Raw genomic sequence first — 21,297 nt, 5'->3', positions numbered from 1 at the left:
ATTATGGAGCGTCACTTTGATTTGATCAATTTGGGTGTGTCCATTAATTAGAGGATCTTTGATTTTCATATAGAGTATCTCTTGGGTGCAAAAAGGATATCTAATTATGGGTGCAAGGGCTCCAATAGTTGGCGCCTAATGGGCTTCTTAATATAAGTTGGATAACTTAAGTTAATAAGAATCCTAATGCAAGTAGGACTTGTATTATGAGATTAAATAGGATTCAATTCTTATGTCTATTTAAAGGGACCTCTCCTAAGATCCCTAGAGCATCAAAATCAGGAGTCCCTCACACCCAAAAGCTCTCCCCACGCCCTCTCTTCCTCTCCCTTTCTCTTCTCTTGGGTGTTCTATACACCCTTTCCTTGGGACGTGCGTCCTAAGGATTTTTATGCCCAAAAGAGTTTGGGTGCCTCTTTCTTATTGATTTCTAGCATCTGGTGGTAGCATATAGCAAAGAGAAACTCTAGAGAAGAGGAGAAGAAAAAGATCAAGGAGAAAAATCAAGTGTTGATCACGATCCAGACTTCGTTCAAATTCAGTAGGCTGAATTTTGGAGAATCAAAATTCAGATTATAGAGGACTGTTCCAGACTGATCCCGAATGGATACTCGTAGAGACCGGATATTTATACAGCTAACAAAGAGCCTCATCTCTTCTAGATCTAGTTTTGAAAAAAGAGATTGCGAAACAGGTATGTGATTTGATCACAATTTAAATTTCAGCATATATTAATTTCAGCATATGAAATAGATCCATGTGGTTTTATGTTTTTATGCATACAAAATTCAGATTAAAAGTATTTTAATCTTATTCTCTGCTGCAGTATTTAGAAAATAAAAGTTTTAAAACACATATGTATGCACCAAATCCAGAATTCCAACAACTGGATTGATTGTGAGCTCGGAAAACAATCGGTGTAAGAGTTTGGTTGGTAATCCTAGAAAATTAATTAGATTTGTTTATGAGCCTGAAAAACAAATGTATTGTAATCGGGTTGATTATAGTAGAATTTTCAAGGAGAGCTTGGTAAGTAGACGTAGGTGCGGAGTTGCACCGATCATTATAAAATTCTTGTGTATTTGTGTTCTGCTTTCTCTCGTTTATCTTTTTTACATTCAATACTTGCTTTGTTTAGTTATAGTTCTTGAATAGCAATTTTCGTACCTTATTTTCACTGTTAAATTGCATGCACTTTACCAACACTTAAGTTACTCAATTAATTACATATATTTATTTAGATCTCAAATTTGGTTCAATTTTATAAGAACCAAATTTACTCCCCTCCTCCTCTTGGGTTGTTATCTCTCGGCGACACATGTGCTAGTGGGGTACGTGCCCTTTTGCTTCAGCATGCTGGTGGCGGTTGGATGTTGGTCTTTGGGTGCATGATATCTGCTAAGCCTGATAACTCTCTCCTTCACGATGAAACCATATTACCATCCCTCCAAATAAAGTTGAAGTCGAACCAGTCAGTCGCAATGAAAGATTGTTTCAGAATATAGTGCAGTAGTCCCCTGTCCAACTAGTGAGGAGAGTTAAAGCCTATTTCCCTATTTACAATTCAGCCGTTGCTCACTTAAAATCTTTACTTCCGTCAGGCGTTGGGGTGATCCGAATTTCCTCGATGTGCACAGCTCTTCTGCTTCTTTGGTCTCTTGGTCACGTCCCCTTCATGAAAGTATTAAGATAAAGAGTAAAATATCCAGACCCTCTTGAGGTTTGAGATAATTACATAATCCCACCTAATATTTTAAAAATATATAATATAAAAATTTAAAATTTAAAAAATAAAAAAAATCAATAAAAAATATAAAATATTTTAAGAGTCAAATAGATTAGATAGTGATCGATGATGCCCGTAAGTCCATTAATTTATTTGACAGAAATATATTGATGGAGAATTATGTAATATATATTTTCAAAATATTGAGTGAAAATCTGTAATTACTTCAAATCTTGAGAGAGATTATTATAATTTATTTTAAGATAAATTTTGATGCAACAGTGTGAACCAATAAGATGGCAAGGGGATATGTGATACGTGATTACACACAGAGAGGCAAATGCTGTAGCGGATTTTGTGGCAAAATATGCATTGGATACGCTCTTGGCCAGCGAGTGACGTAATCCATGGTGACTTGAGCTCAATTTTGCAGGTGGACAGCTCGGGCAAGATTCACAGGATGAACAAGGATTTTTTTAAAATATTATTTTTTAAATATTTTATTTGAAAAATGCCGTTCTTTCAAACTTATTTTCAAGATTACCGTTCTATACATGCTCCGCATGAAATCATGAATTCAACCCACATTTCATAGCCAACTCGACAGGTGATGTGGCATCAGTAAAATCCTGGGTTGAAGCTACAATTTTAAGAAATCGTGGGTTCAAACTACGGTCTCATATGCTCCAAAAAAAAATCCTATGGGAAGGGTGGTGCAAGCCTTTTTTTTTTTTGGAAATCATAGAAAGAGAGAGAGAGAGAGGGGTGCTGGTGGCCGACAGGTGGTGCGGGTGGCTAGTGGGCAGCACAGGGGCTGTGGGGAATGGAGGTGGCTACGGGTGGGTGAGGGCGGCGATGGAACCGGCTGCGGAGGACATTGGGTACATCAATGGCCAGGGGACAACATGGGTGGCCAACGGGCGGTGCGGGGAGGGAAGCACGGCCAAGGGGTGGTGTCGGGAGGGCAACGCGGCTGGAGGGCCAAGAGGCGGTGACAGAGGTGCGATGGGTGGAGGGCCGTGGGAGGAGGAGAGCGCGGAGCAGTGATAGGCAGTGCGATCGAGGGAGGGGAGGCGTGGAGGAGCGACGGTGGCGCCGCGTGGGGGTGGGGAGGGAGGAGAGCCGCAGAGGGGTGGCGCCACGCGATGGGGAGGGAGGGGAGCCGCAAAGGGGCGGTGGTGGCGCCGCATGGGGGCGGGGGCCGACAGAGGGAGGTCGGCTGAGGGGTTGGGAGGAAGGGAAAGAAGAAACAAGGAGAAAAAAAGAAAAATAAAAAAAATAAATATAAATTAAAATAATTTTGAAAAAAATATTTCAAAAATAAATTTTTTAAAAATATTTTTTAAAATTTAGTTCTTAAAATTAATAATTTATTATTATTTTAAAAATCTATTTTGAAATAAAAGAGAAGGAAGAAAAAATAGATATAAATAATTTATTTATTTTTTACCAATAAATAGATTTTTAAAATAATAATAAAATATAAAATAAATAAATATAAATAATTTATTTATCAAAAATAATATAAAATAAAAAAATAGATTTTTTTAATTATTTATTATTATTATCATTTATTTTTAATACTTATTATTATTTATTAATTTTCATTTCTTCTCATTCCCCCGTTGGGGGGTATGGAAAAGTGGTGACTGGGCAGAGGAGCTGCAGGTCGTGCTAGAGGGAGGGTTGTGGGTGTTCGATATAGAGTCACGAAAGTTTAAAATAGATTTTTAAAATAATAGTAAAATATTAGTTTCAAAAAATAATTTTATAAAATAATTTTTAAAATTATTTTTTAAATAATATTTTATCATTATTTTAAAATTTTAATTATTTTCATTATAAAAATTATTATATTTTTAAATATTTTATTTTATTTTATTATTTTAATTTTTTATTTATTTTAATTTTTTATTTATTTCTTATTTTTAAATATTTTTAAAAGTAATATTTATTTTAAAATAATAGTTTATTATTATTTTAATTATTTTCTAATACTTATTATTATTTTTATTATTTTGAAAAGAATATTTTTTAAATATAAAATATAAATAATTTTGAATAAATATTTTAAAATTTATTTTTAAAAATAAATATTTTTTTAAAATTAATGATTTATTATAGTTGATTGTTGAGAAAATTATTCTTTAGAAAATAATAAAAATTAATATATTACTATTATTTTTTAAAAATAATATTTTATGTGTGGCCTATCATTCTTACATCACCAAGGTGCAATGGGCTGAGTTTTAAACATGAAAGCAGTATCAAACTAGCAAACTCTAATGATGTTAGTATTGAATCTTAATAGTTGAATTTTGAGCATTAAAAGAAGTTTTACTACTTGTTGTATCACTGTGTTGGCACCATTATTTTATTTTTAAATATTTTTTAAAATTTTTACAAGCATTTTTTATTTTTCAAAGAAATAAAAATAAAAAATATAAATAAACATAATAAATAAATAAATAAAATATTCAAAAAATATTTAAAAATATTTTTTATAATGAAAAATAGATATTTAAAATATATTTTAAAATTAAAAAAATATTTTTAAAAATATTTCAAAATAATTTTTTAAATTATTTTTTTAAAATTATTTTTCTCAACATAATATTTTTTAAAATTTTTTAAAAAAAAAATAATATTTCATCATTATTTTAATAACCTAATTATTTTTTTAAAAAATAATTTTTATATATTTTTTAATATTTTATTTTATTTAACTTTTGATCTATTTATCATTTTATTTTATATGTATTATTATTTCAAAAATCTTTTTTTGGTAAAAAATAAATAAATTATTTTTTAAATAAATTATTTATATCTATTTTTCTTCCTTCTCTTTTATTTCGAAATTGATTTTTAAAATAATAATAAATTATTATTTTAAAAAACTAATTTTTAAAAAATATTTTTTAAAAAATAATTTTTGAAATATTTTTTTTTCAAAATTATTTATAATTTATATTTATCTTTTCTTTACTTTTTTTTTTTCCTTCATTTCTCTCTTTCCTTCCTCCTAACCCCTTGGCTGACCTCCCTCTACCGACGGCCGACCCGTGCAGCGCCACCACCTCCCCTCCATAACTCCCCTTCTTCCCCACCCCTGCGTGGCGCCACTGCCGCTCCTCCGCACTTCCCCTCCCTCGATCGTGCTGCCCGCTGCTGCTGCTCCACGCTCTCCTCCCCCCACAGCCCCCCATCCATTGCACCTCGAACATCACCCCCTAGCCCCCGCGACCATGTTCCCCTCCCGGCACCATCCTCCACTGCACTTCTCTCCTTTCTCTCTTTTTTTTTTTTATGATTTAAAAAGAAAAAAAAACGCTTGCACCACCCTTTCCACGGATTTTTTTTTTCTTTTTGATGCGCATGAGATCGTGGCTTAAACCCATAATTTCTTGAAATCGTGGCTTCAAATCGTGATTTTATTGATGCCACATCCCCTGTCTGTTCACCTGGGGTATATACGGAACGGTAATCTCGAAAATAAGTTTGAAAAGAAGGTATTTTTGGAATAAAATATTTAAAAACGTGGGCCATATACGGAACGGTAATCTTGAAAATATGTTTGAAAAGAAGGTATTTTTGGAATAAAATATTTAAAAAATAATATTTTAAAAAAAATCCGAGGAACAAGCATACAAGGCAGGCGGATTGATTGATTTGTTCACAAAAGAAAAAAAAAAAGGGGGGGGGGGGGGGGGGGGGGGGTGGCGTGGGGGGCGTGGGGGGGGTGCGGGGGAGGGGGGACAGGAACTGGTGGACAGGATTGCGTTGTCTTCTGTTTGGTGAACAGGAACTGGCGTGATTTGTTTGTGACCTGATGATAGACCTTTGAATATCCCAGATATTGATGGGATCAACGTGCTGTGCGTGGCTCAATTTAAGTCAAGATGCGGACAAAAAGAATCTGCTTTACTTTAACGTGCCATGTGGATGGGAGATAGACATTTTGGCCTAGTTTTGTTGTAACCACAATTAAGCGAAAATAGAGAAATAGATCGAAATGCTCGAGTCCATCTATGAAGTTTTGTGACATGTGACGTGTCGCAGTGCATGAATGTTTGTAAATTTTTAAATAAATTATATTTTTAATTTCTGAACTATATCATATTTTTTTAAATAATTTTTAAACTATAAAATCATAATTTTTGACTCTTGATTTTTTTGAATCATCTTAATATTGTCCTTCGATCGATTTCTGACGACTTTCTCTCATCAATTTAATTGTTTCGCACTGAATCGATGCTTACGTGGACAATCAAGCTGACATGGATAATCCAGCTCGGTTGGCATTTCGTACGAATCGTAAAGCATCCAAAAAAAATGAAGAAGAGTCTTCTCCTTCCTCCCGATCGATTCTTAAATGGAAGTAGAATCCATTCCGATCGGCCGATCGGTGGCCGATAGCAACTAAGGCTGTGACGGTGCAGCCCGAAGAATCTAAACCGACATCAGCAGTGACCATCAGTGCCAGAAAAAGCTAAAAGAAAAGGGCTAAACACAAAATAGGAGAGACTCTTATCTCGATTTTTCAGTGAAGCAGGATGTCGGGGGTCGTGCTCACAGGCAAGGGAAGGAAGGAGAGGAAGAGGATCCGAGACTTACCTCAAGCTCCGATGACGGCTGCAGTGAGAAATTGAGGCGGACACGGTGAAAAGCTTTTGTGAAAAATCCGACAATAGCCACCGATCAAGTTTCGATTATTTGACGGGGAAGAGAGGGAAGGGGGTGGGGATGCGGCACGAACATGTGGGGAGGGGGTGGGGCACAAGCGCCGATTGGGGAGGAGGGCCACGGGGGTTGGGTGGCTACAGTGGAGAGGGATGGTATGGGGGCATGGGGGCTGGGTGGCTATGACGGAGAGGGACGGTAGAGGGGGCGTGGGGGCTGAGAGGTTATGGTAGAGAGGGACGGTGGGGCTGAGGGGCTACAGCGGAAAGGGACAGTATGGGGGTATGGAGGTTGGGGGGCTAAGACGGAGAGGGACGGCAAGGGGGGCGTGGGAGGCTACGGCAGAGAGGGATGGCTGGGGGGCTACGGCGGAGAGGGGCGGCCAGGGGGGCGTGGGGCAGCATGAGCACGGGGTGGGGGGTGGTCGGGGGATCTGCGGTGGAGAAAGGTGGCAGCGTGGTTGCGGGAGGGAAGGGGGGTCATGAGGGAGAGAGGGAGAGATTGTAGAAAAAATATTATAAAATTTTTTATTCCAAATCACCTCTGGTAACTGCCACGTAAGCATCGATGACTGTCACGTATGATTTTCGATACGAGAAAGGCACCGAAAATGGATGAAAGGCAATATTAAAATGGTTTAGAAAGTTCAGAAATTAAAATTTAGATTTTTATAATTTAAAGATCATTTAAAAAAAATTGATATAATTTAAAGATCAACGATATAATTTACCCAAAGTTTTTCTACGAGGAGATGAAAACTTTTCATTCAAATGTTACTTTCTGCCATCCAAAACGGTGTCTCAAATTCCTTAAAAGGATTTCTTCATAATTAAAAAGTACCGGACTTTGTTTTTTGTTTTTTTGGTAAAAAAAGTGCCGGACTTTAAGTTGCTAAATAATGGCATGCTTCCAAAATCTTCTAATTAAAGAAAAAAAGCTGTAGCCATATGTCTAAACGAACTCGGTGCAGTTCATGGGGTCATACATGAACACGGTAGGTCGCGTTTTAGAACACCAATAAGCTCCTATCACGCCCCAAGGAGGCCATTTTTTTGAGGTTTGGTCCCAAAGCATTTTCTAGATATGGATAGAGTTAAACCTTCTTTTATATCCTGTTTTACAAATATAAATTCAGTTTGATAGCCTGATTATGTAAGATTTAAAGATATAAACTACTAACTAGTGCGGGATGTTAATTGTGACTTTTAGTTGTGATGTTTCTCGAGAACGAATCCTAAACGTTTGAAACTCCGATCTCTTATTATTTTTGTTAATTTCGAATAGTGGACATGCATGTTTCTTCTCTTATAGCGAATGGTTAGTTAAAATTATAGCCTCCTCATAATATAATAGTGTTGAAGTTGTGTTTATGGGAGTGGTTTACAAATTGAACGTAATATCAGGATGATTTAACAAATATAATTTTTTGACATAAAGAGAGTGAAAAAAAAAAAAAAATAATAGGTTGGGCTAGCAACACCTTTTACTCCAAATAAGTATTAAGAGTTTTGTTGGGTATAAAATACCCACAGCCAAAATCCTCAGCGGAATCGACTACGAACAGGACAGCTCCGCCCGGACTCCTACGGGAGCCGGGCTCCGCCGCCGACATCGACTACAGGACAGCTCCGCCCGGACTCCTACGGGAGCTGGGCTCCACCGCCGACATCGACTACAGGACAGCTCCGCCCGGGCTCCTACGGGAGCCGGGCTCCGCCGCCGACATCGACTACAGGACAGCTCCGCCCGGACTCCTACAAGAGCCGGGCTCCGCCGCCGACATCGACTACAAGACAGCTCCGCCCGGACTCCTACGGGAGCCGGGCTCCGCCGCCGACATCGACTATAGGACAGCTCCGCCCAGACTCCTACAGGAGCCGGGCTCCACCGCCGACATCGACTACAGGACAGCTCCGCCCGGACTCCTACGGGAGCCGGGCTCCGCCGCCGACATCGACTACAGGACAGCTCCGCCCGGGCTCCTACGGGAGCCGGGCTCCGCCGCCGACATCGACTACAGGACAGCTCCGCCCGGGCTCCTACGGGAGCCGGGCTCCGCCGCCGACATCGACTACAGGACAGCTCCGCCCGGACTCCTACGGGAGCGAGCCGGGCTCCGCCGCCGACATCGACTACATGACAGCTCCGCCCGGACTCCTACGGGAGCCGGGCTCCACCGCCGACATCGACTACAGGACAGTTTCGCCCGGACTCCTACGGGAGCCGGGCTCCGCCGCCGACATCGACTACAGGACAGCTCCGCCCGGGCTCCTACGGGAGCCGGGCTCCGCCGCCGACATCGACTACAGGACAGCTCCGCCCGGACTCCTACGGGAGCCGGGCTCCGTCCTCAGCGTCGACCGCTGGTAAGTCTCGTCCGGACTCCTACGGGAGCCAGACTTCGCCTTTGACTTTAATTGCAGGAAGACTCCGCCCGGACTCCTATGGGAGTCGGACTTTGTCCTCAGCTCCAACAGCTGCCAGTAGCCTCCGTCCGGACTCCTACAGGAGCCGGACTCTGCCAACAACGTCAACTGCAAGCGGACTCCTACGGGAGCCGGACCTCTCCTTCGACTCTAATCACAGGAGGACTTCGTCCGGGCTCCTACGAGAGCCGGACTCCGTCCTCAACTTCAACGGCTACAGACAGACTATGTCCGGACTCCGTCCGGACCCCCACGGGAGCCGGGCTCCACCCACGACCCCAATCGCAAGGAGGACTCCGCCCGGATCCATACAAGGGCCGAACTCCAACCGCTGCCGAGCTTCAGCTGGCAGATCTGCACTCTCAGGCCACAATCACGGCCACGATCCTGCTCCACTTCCTGCGGCGAACTCCGCGCAGCTCCATCACTCCCTGACAGGCCGCAGTAACGGTCGCAACACTGCTCCACTCTCTGCGGCGGATCCCGCACCCACGCGGCTCCATTACTGCCTGACAGGCCACGATAAACGGCCGCGATCCTGCTCCACCTCCTGCAGCAGATATCGCACGATTCTCCCATCCGCTGGCAAGATGCCGCAGCATCTGCATCCCACTTCCCACGGCAGATTCCACGTGGCACGCCCCAGTGATGGCCATGGCTCCACTCCACTACTCTTCGCAGTAGATTCCTCCTGACTAAGGGCGGCCCACTACCTGGTGGTTACAAACGTCGCCATCAATCCGTTACCTCCCCCGCCTATAAAAGGGGGACCCAGATACGTTATTCTCTAAGCTCATTTTCTTATCTCAAAACTCTGCTAAATTCTCCGTTCGAGCACTCCATTCTTGTTGAGGCAGAGAACTGACTTGAGCGTCGGAGGGTTTTACCGGAGCAACCCCACCTCCGGTTTAGACTTTCTTTGCAGGTCCCGACGGCGATCGCGGCTTCTCCAACTCCAGGTTCTTCGGCGCAGGCAGATTTTTGCACCAACAAGTTTAAAATTTTTAAAAGAGGTTGGGAGTAATGATAACCCAAAAGGAAGCATTTTTAGGGAAAGAAGGGTAGAAGTGGTGACAAATTGCAATGTGGAGGGTAGTGCTATTTTGGATTTGCAGCAAATCAGGGGCAGAATAAGCGACTGACGGAGACAAATAAAGTAGAGTAATCATAAAATAAAAAAAATAAAAAAATGATAATAATAAAAAAAACCCATAGCACTCTATCAACTAGCTAGTTATCATCTATATTTTTCCTCACCAGCAAAAAATGAAAAAGAAAAAGAAAAGAAAGGTAATTAAAATAAAAAATAACAAGACATTAAATGTTGGAGAAACAACTTTAACTTCTCTATAACTAAAACCTATTCTCCAGACCAACTCTGCTAGAAAAATGGGAGAGAAATAAAGGGTAGTGGCAAGGGTAATGGAATGGAAGAGCTCCGCACAAGTTTCTCTTGATAAAGATGGAGTCAGCTCACTGTAGATGGGTGGAGAGGAAGAGGATGTTGTGTCGGATAACGGAATGAGAGAGCCATATCAGTTAGCCGTATAGGATTTGGCATAAATCCAACATAACACTACCCTCAAAAGGTGCAAATAGTGCACCTTAGAGGATCTGAACCGCAAACTTAATTAGAGTAATTGTGAGGTATTGTCCTCGAGCAGCATAATTCTAACATCTGAGCCAATGACATACAGGTCTGAGAACTCACACTTCCTATTCTATTTTTAAATCTCAACACAATTGATTACCCCAAAAAAAAATAAATCTTAACACAATTAAGATTGCGACTGCCAAATGATAGTCTTCACATTATCATCGTGCTTGAAATAGCTCAAACTTCACCAATCAAGTTTTGTTTAATTTAGGCATTGTTGGGGTGCATCTTCGTCACTTAACCAACTGGACCTCTTTCTCGATCCTCAACCGACTAAGCTACTGACTCGACTCGGATCAGCGAGTCTTCTTTCGACTAGCTCTCCATCGACTAGAATCGACGTCCCCCAAATGCCTGAGGGTGGCCGACTCGACCATATCGGTATCGAGCCGACTTGGCCCGACACCGTCTACAAAGAAACCTGACATTCGACGCATAACCGATTACTTCCTCAGCATCCTACCGACAATGATGACTTAGTCGTGCCATCCTTCGGGCTCAATCGGCCAATGTTCTGACACAGATGTGGTATTCCGACATCAGGTGCAGCTACCACGCCATCCCATCAGGCCACATCAAGTCACGTCACCCAGAAGTCATACCTTGGATAGTTGGCAGTGCGCCATAATGGGAGAATACGACTTCATTAATTATGCCACACGCACGGCAGAGATCGCCGCCATGGTCATCTGCATGTCGAATGAAAGGCACGCCCACCGTCTGACACTCGGCATGGCTCCGTACGATGGGACACAGCCGATATGACTGCCCATCCTTTCACCCTCCTATAAATAGAGGTAAGTAGGGACCCTCCAGATAAGTGAGCCTAAAAACACAGAGCCAAAACTCTGTCTCTTAAACTCCTCTATCTGTTGAGTCTGAAACTGATTTGAGCATCGGAGGGTCTTCGTCGGAATAACTTCCGGTCATAATTTTTTTTGCAGATCTTGCCGCCACCTTCGGATGTCATTGGCTGCTCTCTCCGCCTGACCTCTGCTGATCCGACCGTCGGTCAGTTTTTTATTCAACAGATCTTAGGCTCACACTCTCATCTATGACCCTCTCTCTCTCTCTCAACTATGCCCTACCTCCGATGAGCAGATTTTTTTTTTTCGGCCACTCGCCGCATAATACTCAGATGTGGCTACTCTGTTGAAGATAACCGGCAACAGGCATAATGGAGAGATATAAGCGAGCACAAAAATTGAGTCCATGCACGCAGACATGCCTAACTCTTCGTTGGCAGTCTCTCCAACATCCTCTCACCACCATCATCCAATGGGTCACCCCTGGACGATACTTCTGTTTTATCATTTAATTTTATCAAAGATCATAATGTTCTTATATATAGCTTCAACTAGATATCTACATAAAAGAAGCTTTTTTTTTTTTTTGGTAAATATATAAAAGAAGCTTTGAATCTAGAGGTCTGTTCCACTGCATTTTAAATATATCTTCTCATCATGTTTCAAGCATGAAGACATACGTAAACTTTATGTATATGTTGAAACACAAAGTGACATGCCATCTGTCGGATGCTTGCAAGAATATATATATATATATTTCATCCACTTTTGTTGTTATAGAAATAGGAAAGATTTATACAAGATAAATTATTCATTTTCATTCTCGCAAATGCACTGTCCAAAGGCTCAAGGCTTAATTTCCTCCAAAAAAACAAGCAGGGAACGGCCAAATTCGCTTCTTCCTCACTTAGCCATGTTTATCTACTCGGTTCTTTGTTTTGGCCAAAAACAATTGCATTCCTCTTCTCCATGACATACCCAATCCATTCTATCCACTTACCACCATTGAAGCCAAACAAACCCAAGTAATGACCACCCTTCTTCTGTCCACGCTCTCCCTCCTAGACTGAGAAGTGGAAGGAATTCCGAACCCTGCCGTTTCATGTCATGAGAAAGGCACCCACCACACTGCAAATCCAGTAGCAACTTATGCTGATAACCTCAATCCAGTGCCAGTAGCCCACCAATTTATCCCAAAATCCAAAACAGTGCATCCAAACCCATGGGTCTGAGTATGCGTCTTAAATCAAAACTCATTGCATCACAGTTTTGATCAACTGCCATCGCATAAAACGCGGACAAACTCCATCATTTTTGTTCAAGAATCTCTGATTTTAAAACCGAGGGGGAGATTTGATTTCGTGATTTGGGTCGGGTTGGTGCCCGGTGGACCTAGATCTGATCCAACACGACCCACATTTGATCACTAAAAGATAATGTGTAATAATTAAAGGAGAAAAGAGTATTTATGCTGCTAATTATCTTGAGAAAGTTATAGTGAAACCCTGTCAATTTTTGAGATTCTTTTAAAGATCCTTTCAACTTTGACGTTTTCGGCCTATGCTTGGGTTAATATCACCGGACAGTTGCACCTATTAACCAACTTGCCAATGTTCTCATACAAGTTATTTTTCTATATATAAACTTTATTCATAAAATGAAGAAAAAATTTTACCCACATAAAAAATGGATAAGTTATTTTTCTATCAAACAAAAAAATAAACTTTTATTTTATTTCAAAAATATCCTTAACCCTATAATATAATACAATACAATATAATACAACACAATTTAATATATAGTTTTTATCATATAATAATATGTTATTATTATAATATCATATATTATTATAACAATGTATTATATTATTAATATAATATATTATATTATAACATCATGTAATCTAGTATAATATTATTATATTATATTATATTATTATTCCAATGTAATAAATGCTCATTTTATTATAATATATAAAATATAATGCATTATTATAATAAATTATTATTATAATATATCATATCATATTATATTATATATTATAATATTTTAATATAATATCTAATATTTTTATTATAATATATTCTGATTATGTTCTATTATTTTATTATAAATATAATATATGATAATATAATATAATATATAATAATATTTATATAATAATAGATATTATAAAAAATATGGATAAATCTTAGCAACTTACCTAGAAAAGTAGTAATATAAAACATATAAATAATAGATTTTGAAGCCATTTTTTGATGCATAAAAGAATATATAATATATTATATAGATAAATTATTTTTCTATCTGAACGTTGATTGAAAAATGCTTATTCAAAAAAATATAAATTTTTGAGTAAATCTTTTATTCTCCAATAAACTGGCCTTTAAAAGTTTTCTTTAAAAAGAATGGGAAGGAGTGATTTACCCAAAAAATCAACAAAGACCGTGAAGGCATACTCCCTATTAGTGGAAATAGCACCTAAAACTTGTTATGCTATAACAAATTTTTGAAAAATTAGATTAATAAATAAATTCATTTGGATTGATGCATGTGATTAACTTTGCCTTCAAACGTGACTCGCCCTGCACGTGTGGATCTATAGTTACTCATCCCCAATCTACAATAATCCAACTCAACCTAATCTTCCTCTAATGAGCACAATCATTGAGAAACTAGATCCAAAGAGAAATATAACGGAGAAAAAGAATGTAGAGAAAACAAAACGAGAGAAGCATTTTTGTGTTGTGTTCTAGGCCCTAAATCCAAATCTATTTATATACTTTATTTAGCTGACTGAGCTGTTTTGAAAAGAGACATGGTAACAAGCGTATGCATTATGCGTTGGGCATGGCATGCTACACTGAGTTGAGCACACAAAAGTGGTGAGTAGCTAAACTTCCATGACTTGGGCTTTCCAGTATTGGATTTGTATGAAAGTAGAGCAAAGTTTTACATCTCATGGGATTGGAGTGTAATCCCAGTATCTCATCTTGTCTTGATGATAGTCTCAATCAAAAGTCCCATATGTATGCCTCCGTATTGTATGCATCATGTGCAATCAGACCGCATCAAAATGACAACCCATGCTATCCCTTGTATTTCACCAATTCTCGATTGCATGCTATCCATCGTACATATGCTTCGAGCGATTCACTTGCATTTGACGCATGTAAATGCATTAATTTCTCCACATGTTCTCTTTCTTTCTCCTTTTTCTTTTTTTTTTCTTTTATTTTTATTTTCTTTCTTCTTTTCTTCTTCGTTCCTAATCTTTCTAACTCTCATCTCTTCTTTTATCCATTTTTTTATCCCTCCCTTTGCTTATTTCCTGCCTTCCTTCTTCTTCTTCTTCTTCTTCTTTTTTTTTTTCAATCTCTTTTTTATCTCCCTTCTTCCTTTCACGCACAAATGCATTTCAGAGTTGCGTCTGGACCCTTTTTCCGCGTAGGAACTAAAGTAGGATGGGACGGTCATCCCCTTTATGTCCTGTGAGGCTAAAAAGGTATTTTAAAGCTTTTCAACTTAACGAGGGAGTAGGGAACACATATATGTTTAAAGGTTTTTTTTTTAAATAAAAATTTCCAACACTCCCACCATCAAACTTATTAATCAGGTAAACTCAGAAATCTGAAAATATTAAGGATGCGTTTCGTTACACTTTTTGATTTTTAATTTTTTTTAAAATATTTTTTATTTTTTTTATTTTTATTATTAAATAAAAATAAAAAAATATGTTTGATAATTACGTTACTATAGAATAAAAAGTAAAGTTTGGAGATGGTACATGAAGAACTCGACGAGGAAGAAAGATTCGAAGAGGAAGAGAGAAGAGGATGGAGAGATGAAGAACTCAACGAGGAAGAAGAGTTCGACTCTTTATTTTTTGATTTGATGTTTTAGATATAAAGAAATAAAAAAAAATAAAAAAATAAATTTTAAAAAGTAAAAATTTTTACTTTGCATATAAAGTAATTATTTTAGGATGTGTTCGGTTAGCTATTAAAAAATATATTTTTTATTTTTTAATTTTTAAAAAATAAAAAATAAAAATTAATATTTGATAACATCATAAAAAAATAAAAAATTAAAATTAAAATAATTAAAATAATTATTTTATATATAAAATAATTTTTTTTTATTTTTTAAAATTTATTTTTTTATTTTTTTTATTTTCTTACGTTTAAAACGTCAAATCAAAAAGTAAAAAATCTGAATCTTTTTTTCTTCGTCGAGCTCTTTACTTTTCTACCCCTTCTCCCTCTCTTCTCGAACTCTTCTCCCTCATCGAGCTCTTCACTTACTATCCTAAAAAGTTCCTTTTTATTTTATAATAATATAGTTACCCAACATATTTTTTATTTTTTATTTTTACTCAATAATAAAAATAAAAAAATATAAAAAATATTTTTTAAAAAATAACCAAACATACCCTTAATATTTTTTATTTTTATTTTTTACTCTTCAAATATTATTTTTAAATTTTTAATTTTTAAAAATTAAAAAATAAGAAAAATACTCTCTTAATGGCTACCCAAACGTAGCTAAAAACTCGAAGAAAAGAGTTTACGCTCTGTTTTATACGCAAAACAACCGAAGGGTGAGCGCATCCGGAATTCGGCCGCTATAAATGAGCGCTTCCCCTTCACAATCCTCCGCCTTCGAAGGACGAAACGGTCTCCGGTCTATCTCCATCATCCCTCTCTCCCCACCACCCATCGACCCTCCCCCCGTCCCACGATGGACCTACGCCGGAGACTTCCTCCGAAGCCGCCTCGCCCCTCGCCAGCGGTGGGGAAGCCCGCCACCCCTCCCCCTGCGTCCGCTGCCCCTCCCGGCGGCGCCGCCTTCCAGGCGTCCGACGCACTTCCCCTCCCCATCCGCTATACCAACCTGCTCTTCTCCGCCCTCTTCATGGTCTCCATCTACTTCCTCATGTGCCGGTGGCGCGAGAAGATCCGCTCCACCGCGCTCCACGTCCTCACTCTCTCTGAGCTCTCGGCCATCGTCGGCCTCGTCGCCTCCCTCATCTACCTCATCTCCTTCTTCGGCATCGCCTACGTCCAGTCCTTCATCTCCTCCCATGACGACGACGACGGCGACGACTTCCTGCTCGCCGCCCCTGCTCCTGCTCCCGCTCCCGCCGCCCCTTGCTCCCTCCTCTCCACCGGCGACGCCCCGGAGAAAATGCAGGTCCTTTCTAATGACGACGACGAGGAGATCGTCCGCGCCGTGATCGCCGGTAAGGTGCCATCCTACTCCCTGGAATCGAAGCTCGGGGACTGCCGGAGGGCCGCCGGGATCCGTCGGGAGGCGCTGAGGCGGACCACTGGGAGGGCCATGGACGGGCTTCCTCTCGACGGATTCGACTACGCGTCGATCCTGGGGCAGTGCTGTGAGATGCCGGTTGGGTACGTTCAGCTGCCGGTGGGGGTCGCCGGCCCACTGCTGCTCGACGGGAGGGAGTACTTCTTGCCCATGGCCACCACCGAGGGGTGCCTGGTGGCGAGCACCAACCGGGGATGCAAAGCCATCGCGGAGTCTGGAGGGGGGTCGAGCTTGGTGCTGAGGGATGCGATGACGAGAGCGCCGGCCGTGAGATTTGCGACTGCCAGAAGGGCCGCCGAGCTCAAGTTCTTCTTAGAAGATCCCGACAATTTCGAAATGCTTGCCGTTGTGTTCAATAGGTATTGGTGTTTCCTTTCTCCCTTTTCCTTATTTTCTTTTTCTCTTTCCTCTTGTTGTTGGAGGCTAAAGATCTAACTTCGTCCCTTTTTTCCCCTGCTTTTGTCCGAGGGTTTTGTGTTGGTTGAAATGGTTACGTTGCTGGTGTTATTTTCCAAATTTTCTTCTTTTTAAAGGCAAAAATTGAATTTTGCTTCTTTGTTTGTTTGTCTTTTTTTTTTTTTTAAACCTTTTGTAAATTCTTGGCGGTCTATTGAAGTTGGCTTCGGTGTTGGAGGTCTTTTCTTCTGATTGTAGCAATGCTTTCATCTCGTTTTTAAAATTGTCGGTGATGTGTTCGATGATGGGCTCGTTTGAGACTTCCTTTTTTTTTTTTGTGTGTGTTTTCTTGGGTTGCTTCTCATCGAAAACAAGGTTTTCTTCTTTTTGCTCATAGTATCAGGCTGCTTAAGAAAGTTCGTTTTTTGTAATCTCATAATGCTTTCTTTTTATATATTCGTATTATTCTGTTGTTCGGTTCTGATGTTAACCTTCACTTTAAAGCATTTAAAGATATTATCACCCAAAAAAGGGTTTTAAAGATATATTCCAAGACGCCACCGCTGCTCTTATTCTGGTCTTGAGAAGCGGATGATCTCTCACCCTATTTTTGGCAATAGTGAATAGTTGATTGTTTTAACTGTTCAATCGTTAAGTGGAGATCAGTTCTGTGGCAGATGTGAAAATCTAGATGTTCTATTTGGTTCTTTTTTGGATTTGTTCCAAAAAATGAACAGAGGAGTGTTGATCTTTTCTTTTTATTTTCCTTTTTTTTTTTTGTGGTATGTTTTTGCCTATCTTTATCATCAACATATTCCAGAGGTTAATTTTTGTCTTTTCCTTTTCTTCCCTCATGATCGGCAGGTCCAGCAGATTTGCTAGGCTCCAAGGAATCCAATGCTCGCTTGCGGGAAAGAATCTCTACATGAGATTCAGCAGCAGCACTGGAGATGCGATGGGGATGAACATGGTCTCCAAAGGCGTGCAAAATGTGCTGGACTATCTGCAAAATGATTTCCCAGACATGGACGTGATCAGTATCTCTGGTTAGATTCATTCTCCGCCACAAATTCGAACTAATTTGCCTGCCTACTCTGTTCTTGCACAATTTTAATTTGGTCTTCTAGGCTGAAGATTGGATTAGAAAACTGCTCATGTCATTATTTCAAGGATGAATCTTAATCAACAGTTCTGATGCTTGAGACCTCGGCTTTTTAATTGTAAATTTTTGGTTGCTATTTATAGAATACAATTTATGTGTGGATTTTATTTGCTTTAAAGTGAATATGGTTAAATGTCTATTTGATGCCATGTTTCCATTTCCCACTTCTCGTTATATCCTCTCTATCATTTTATTGCATTATATCAGTGGCAACTGGAAATATGATCTTGCCTTCTAATGAACGGGCATTTGGTTGGCTCGCTACAGTTGGATTGAGATGTAAATCTCAAAATTTATGTTTCATTTATTGGTGATGCAGATTGTGTTAGCTCCATCCATTTCATGAGATCTCAATTCAGTGTCATCCATGTGGTTTAATTAACATTTCAGCTGAGACAATCATTCCTATGCCAATAATAATCAGTAGAATTAATTCATGAAATGCCAGAAAAAAGATTTTTATCACCACTGTAGAGAAGTCATCCTTGTCATTGTTGAAATCGCCCATATTGTCCCACCATTTAATTGAACTTTGTCTTTTGCCATGGTCAGGTAATTTCTGTTCAGACAAGAAGCCAGCTGCTGTAAATTGGATTGAGGGGAGAGGCAAATCAGTTGTTTGTGAGGCAACCATCAAAGAGGAGGTTGTGAAGAAGGTACTCAAGACCACCGTACCAGCGCTTGTGGAGCTCAACATGCTTAAGAACCTTGCTGGGTCAGCTGTGGCTGGGCCATGGGGGGGTTCAATGCTCATGCCAGCAACATCGTGACTGCCATCTTCATTGCCACTGGCCAAGATCCAGCACAGAATGTTGAGAGCTCACACTGCATCACCATGATGGAGGCTGTGAATGATGGGAAGGATCTCCACATCTCTGTGACTATGCCATCCATTGAGGTAATTTTGATTTCCTTTAATCATTGAGACATTTCATATCCTTAAGATGACACTTTAATGAATTTTTACTATATTTTAGCATGGAAATGTTTTCCTTATAAAGCATGTTGTGCTTTGGGCGTCACAAGATTTCTTTGGATTTCTTGTTTTTTCAATTTTCACAAACGCTGTATTTTGCGCTGCAGGAGAATTTAATTCCATCTATTCTTCGCTTAACTTATGTTGCTTAGTTTCTTCTAATTGTTGGTCTCTCTCTCTCTCTCTCTCTCTCTCTCTCTCTCTCTGCGTGTATGTGCATGTGTATGTGTGTATGTATGTTTCTAGAAGCTTTTTTATTTATGTTCTCCCGAACAGAAAAATAAAAGATTAGATGAGTTGCTGATAAGTACTACTATTCTGATGCTTTATGTATATACCTGAGCTTGGTGTGGTGGGTCATGAGGCAGCATGATATAGATGAAACCTAAAACTCTGCAGTATCTGCTGTAATTTATTCTGTGGACGTAGTTGTTTTTTTCCATTATATCTCTTTCCCCAATCAGCTAGGGTACTCCAAAGCTAACAGGTTTTAGGCTGAATTATCTGAGAGCACCATCTGCTTCTTCCCTTAGCCATTCAGTGAGGAACATAGATTTTGTCAAATTTGGATCTCTACTTTGATTCTAACAGTTAGCCTATAAATCTAATCAAGATCTGTATTATTAATTTATTAAACTGCATCATGCAACGGTCACTATATGTGGCCAGGACTAGTTGTCCTTTTCATGGATGAAACAAAATCTTTCATCTCTTGAATGGTGGTTGCTCTGATGCCATTTCTTCAAATGACAAATTGCCTCCTGAGTCATTAGAAAACAGATAAAATTGATGTTTTGTTAATGTTTCAAATCTGCTTCATGTCTTATGGATGCTTAAAGATGTTATGATTTTTGTTTGCATGAAGGTGGGCACAGTTGGAGGTGGGACCCAGCTGGCCTCTCAGGCAGCCTGTTTGGACCTACTCGGTGTGAAGGGTGCGAGTAAGGAATCCCCAGGAGCCAATGCTAGGCTTCTGGCCTCCATTGTAGCTGGTGCGGTGCTGGCAGGAGAGCTTTCCCTCATGTCAGCTCTCGCAGCTGGGCAGCTTGTGAAGAGCCATATGAAGTACAACAGATCCAGCAAAGATATCTCCAAGTCTGCCTTCTGATGGAAATCCTCGTGTATAGATATCTCATTAAGAAAAAAAAGGGATAAATAAGGGAGATTGGGAAAACAAAGTAGCCAGCCCATCAGCAAGCCAGAAGGTAAAAACCCAGTTTAGTAGTAATAATGTTCCTTTCCTCCGTTATATGTGGGTTTTACTCTTTGTAACCTGTAAGACTTTGGTAGCGAAGTTTTCTTGGCAGGCATACGAGATTGTCCTTGCCAACTTTGAGGCAGAGGACTTGTGTGATATCCCTTGATGCTCTCGGCAATTCAGCATCCATGTGATCGATTTGTCCTGTCCTTACCCATGGCAAGTCGGCATCTGAATGCAGCAAAAACTTTGCTGTCTCTTTCTGTTGTACTCTGTATAGCCTTGCAGGAATCTGTCGTGTTACATGTGTTGTCTGGTGTCTTCTGATTGTGGGGGTTAAATTAATTAATATTTTTATCATTGATGTGCCATTTGTTACATTCTTTTTACTTCTTAGAACTCATACCTCGTAGAGCATGGTATGTTATTATGTGGCAGGTAGATTTTCTAATTTCACCATTTTTTCTGAATTGTCACTTTTTCGTGAAGAAAGTTTTTCATTGTTTGAAATTTCTAGTGATGAACAGACACATTAGTCACAGGTGTCTTGTACATGTGGTGGTCGTGGCATGATAAATTGCATGATTACTCGTAAATGCAGTGATTGACAATGGAAAGGTCGCAGTTTAAATCTGGAGTGCTCTGTTTGTTTTTATTTTCCCTGTCTCTAACTCCATGCCAATTTGCTGTGTGAACAAGCTCTTTCCTATTCACAATGTTGGTAGATTAAAAAAATGATGCTGGAACGAAGATCTATTCTCATCAGTTGGGAAAAAAAAAATCTGGCATGGATGATAATAATAATGTTGTATTAAGGGCTCATTTTTTGGTGGATAAATATCATGGAAGGATGACATCCTTTGTTGTTCTTTTGCAACTTTCTCCAGGTTGCAACACCTCAAGCTGTTTCAAACTTGTGTTGCACATGGTTGGGGAGCCTAT

At 39.6% G+C, this 21,297-nt stretch overlaps 1 protein-coding gene across 1 annotated transcript; it reads left to right on the top strand.

Annotated features, from left to right (window-relative positions):
• The first annotated feature begins 15,924 nt into the window (after window positions 1-15,924).
• LOC105036971 (3-hydroxy-3-methylglutaryl-coenzyme A reductase 3) lies at window positions 15,925-20,724 on the top strand. Its single transcript, XM_073246162.1, is given in 5 exon segments — window positions 15,925-16,982; window positions 17,884-18,065; window positions 18,734-18,910; window positions 18,913-19,079; window positions 20,023-20,724. Coding segments are annotated over 5 exon segments (1,716 nt in total). The 5' UTR covers window positions 15,925-16,035; the 3' UTR covers window positions 20,266-20,724.
• Window positions 20,725-21,297: the final 573 nt, after the last annotated feature.

This window comes from Elaeis guineensis, chromosome 1 (genome assembly GCF_000442705.2).
Source record: "Elaeis guineensis isolate ETL-2024a chromosome 1, EG11, whole genome shotgun sequence".
NCBI lineage: Eukaryota > Viridiplantae > Streptophyta > Magnoliopsida > Arecales > Arecaceae > Elaeis > Elaeis guineensis.
Note: the sequence above shows the minus strand (reverse complement) of the source record. Positions and strands in the feature narration are given on the sequence as shown.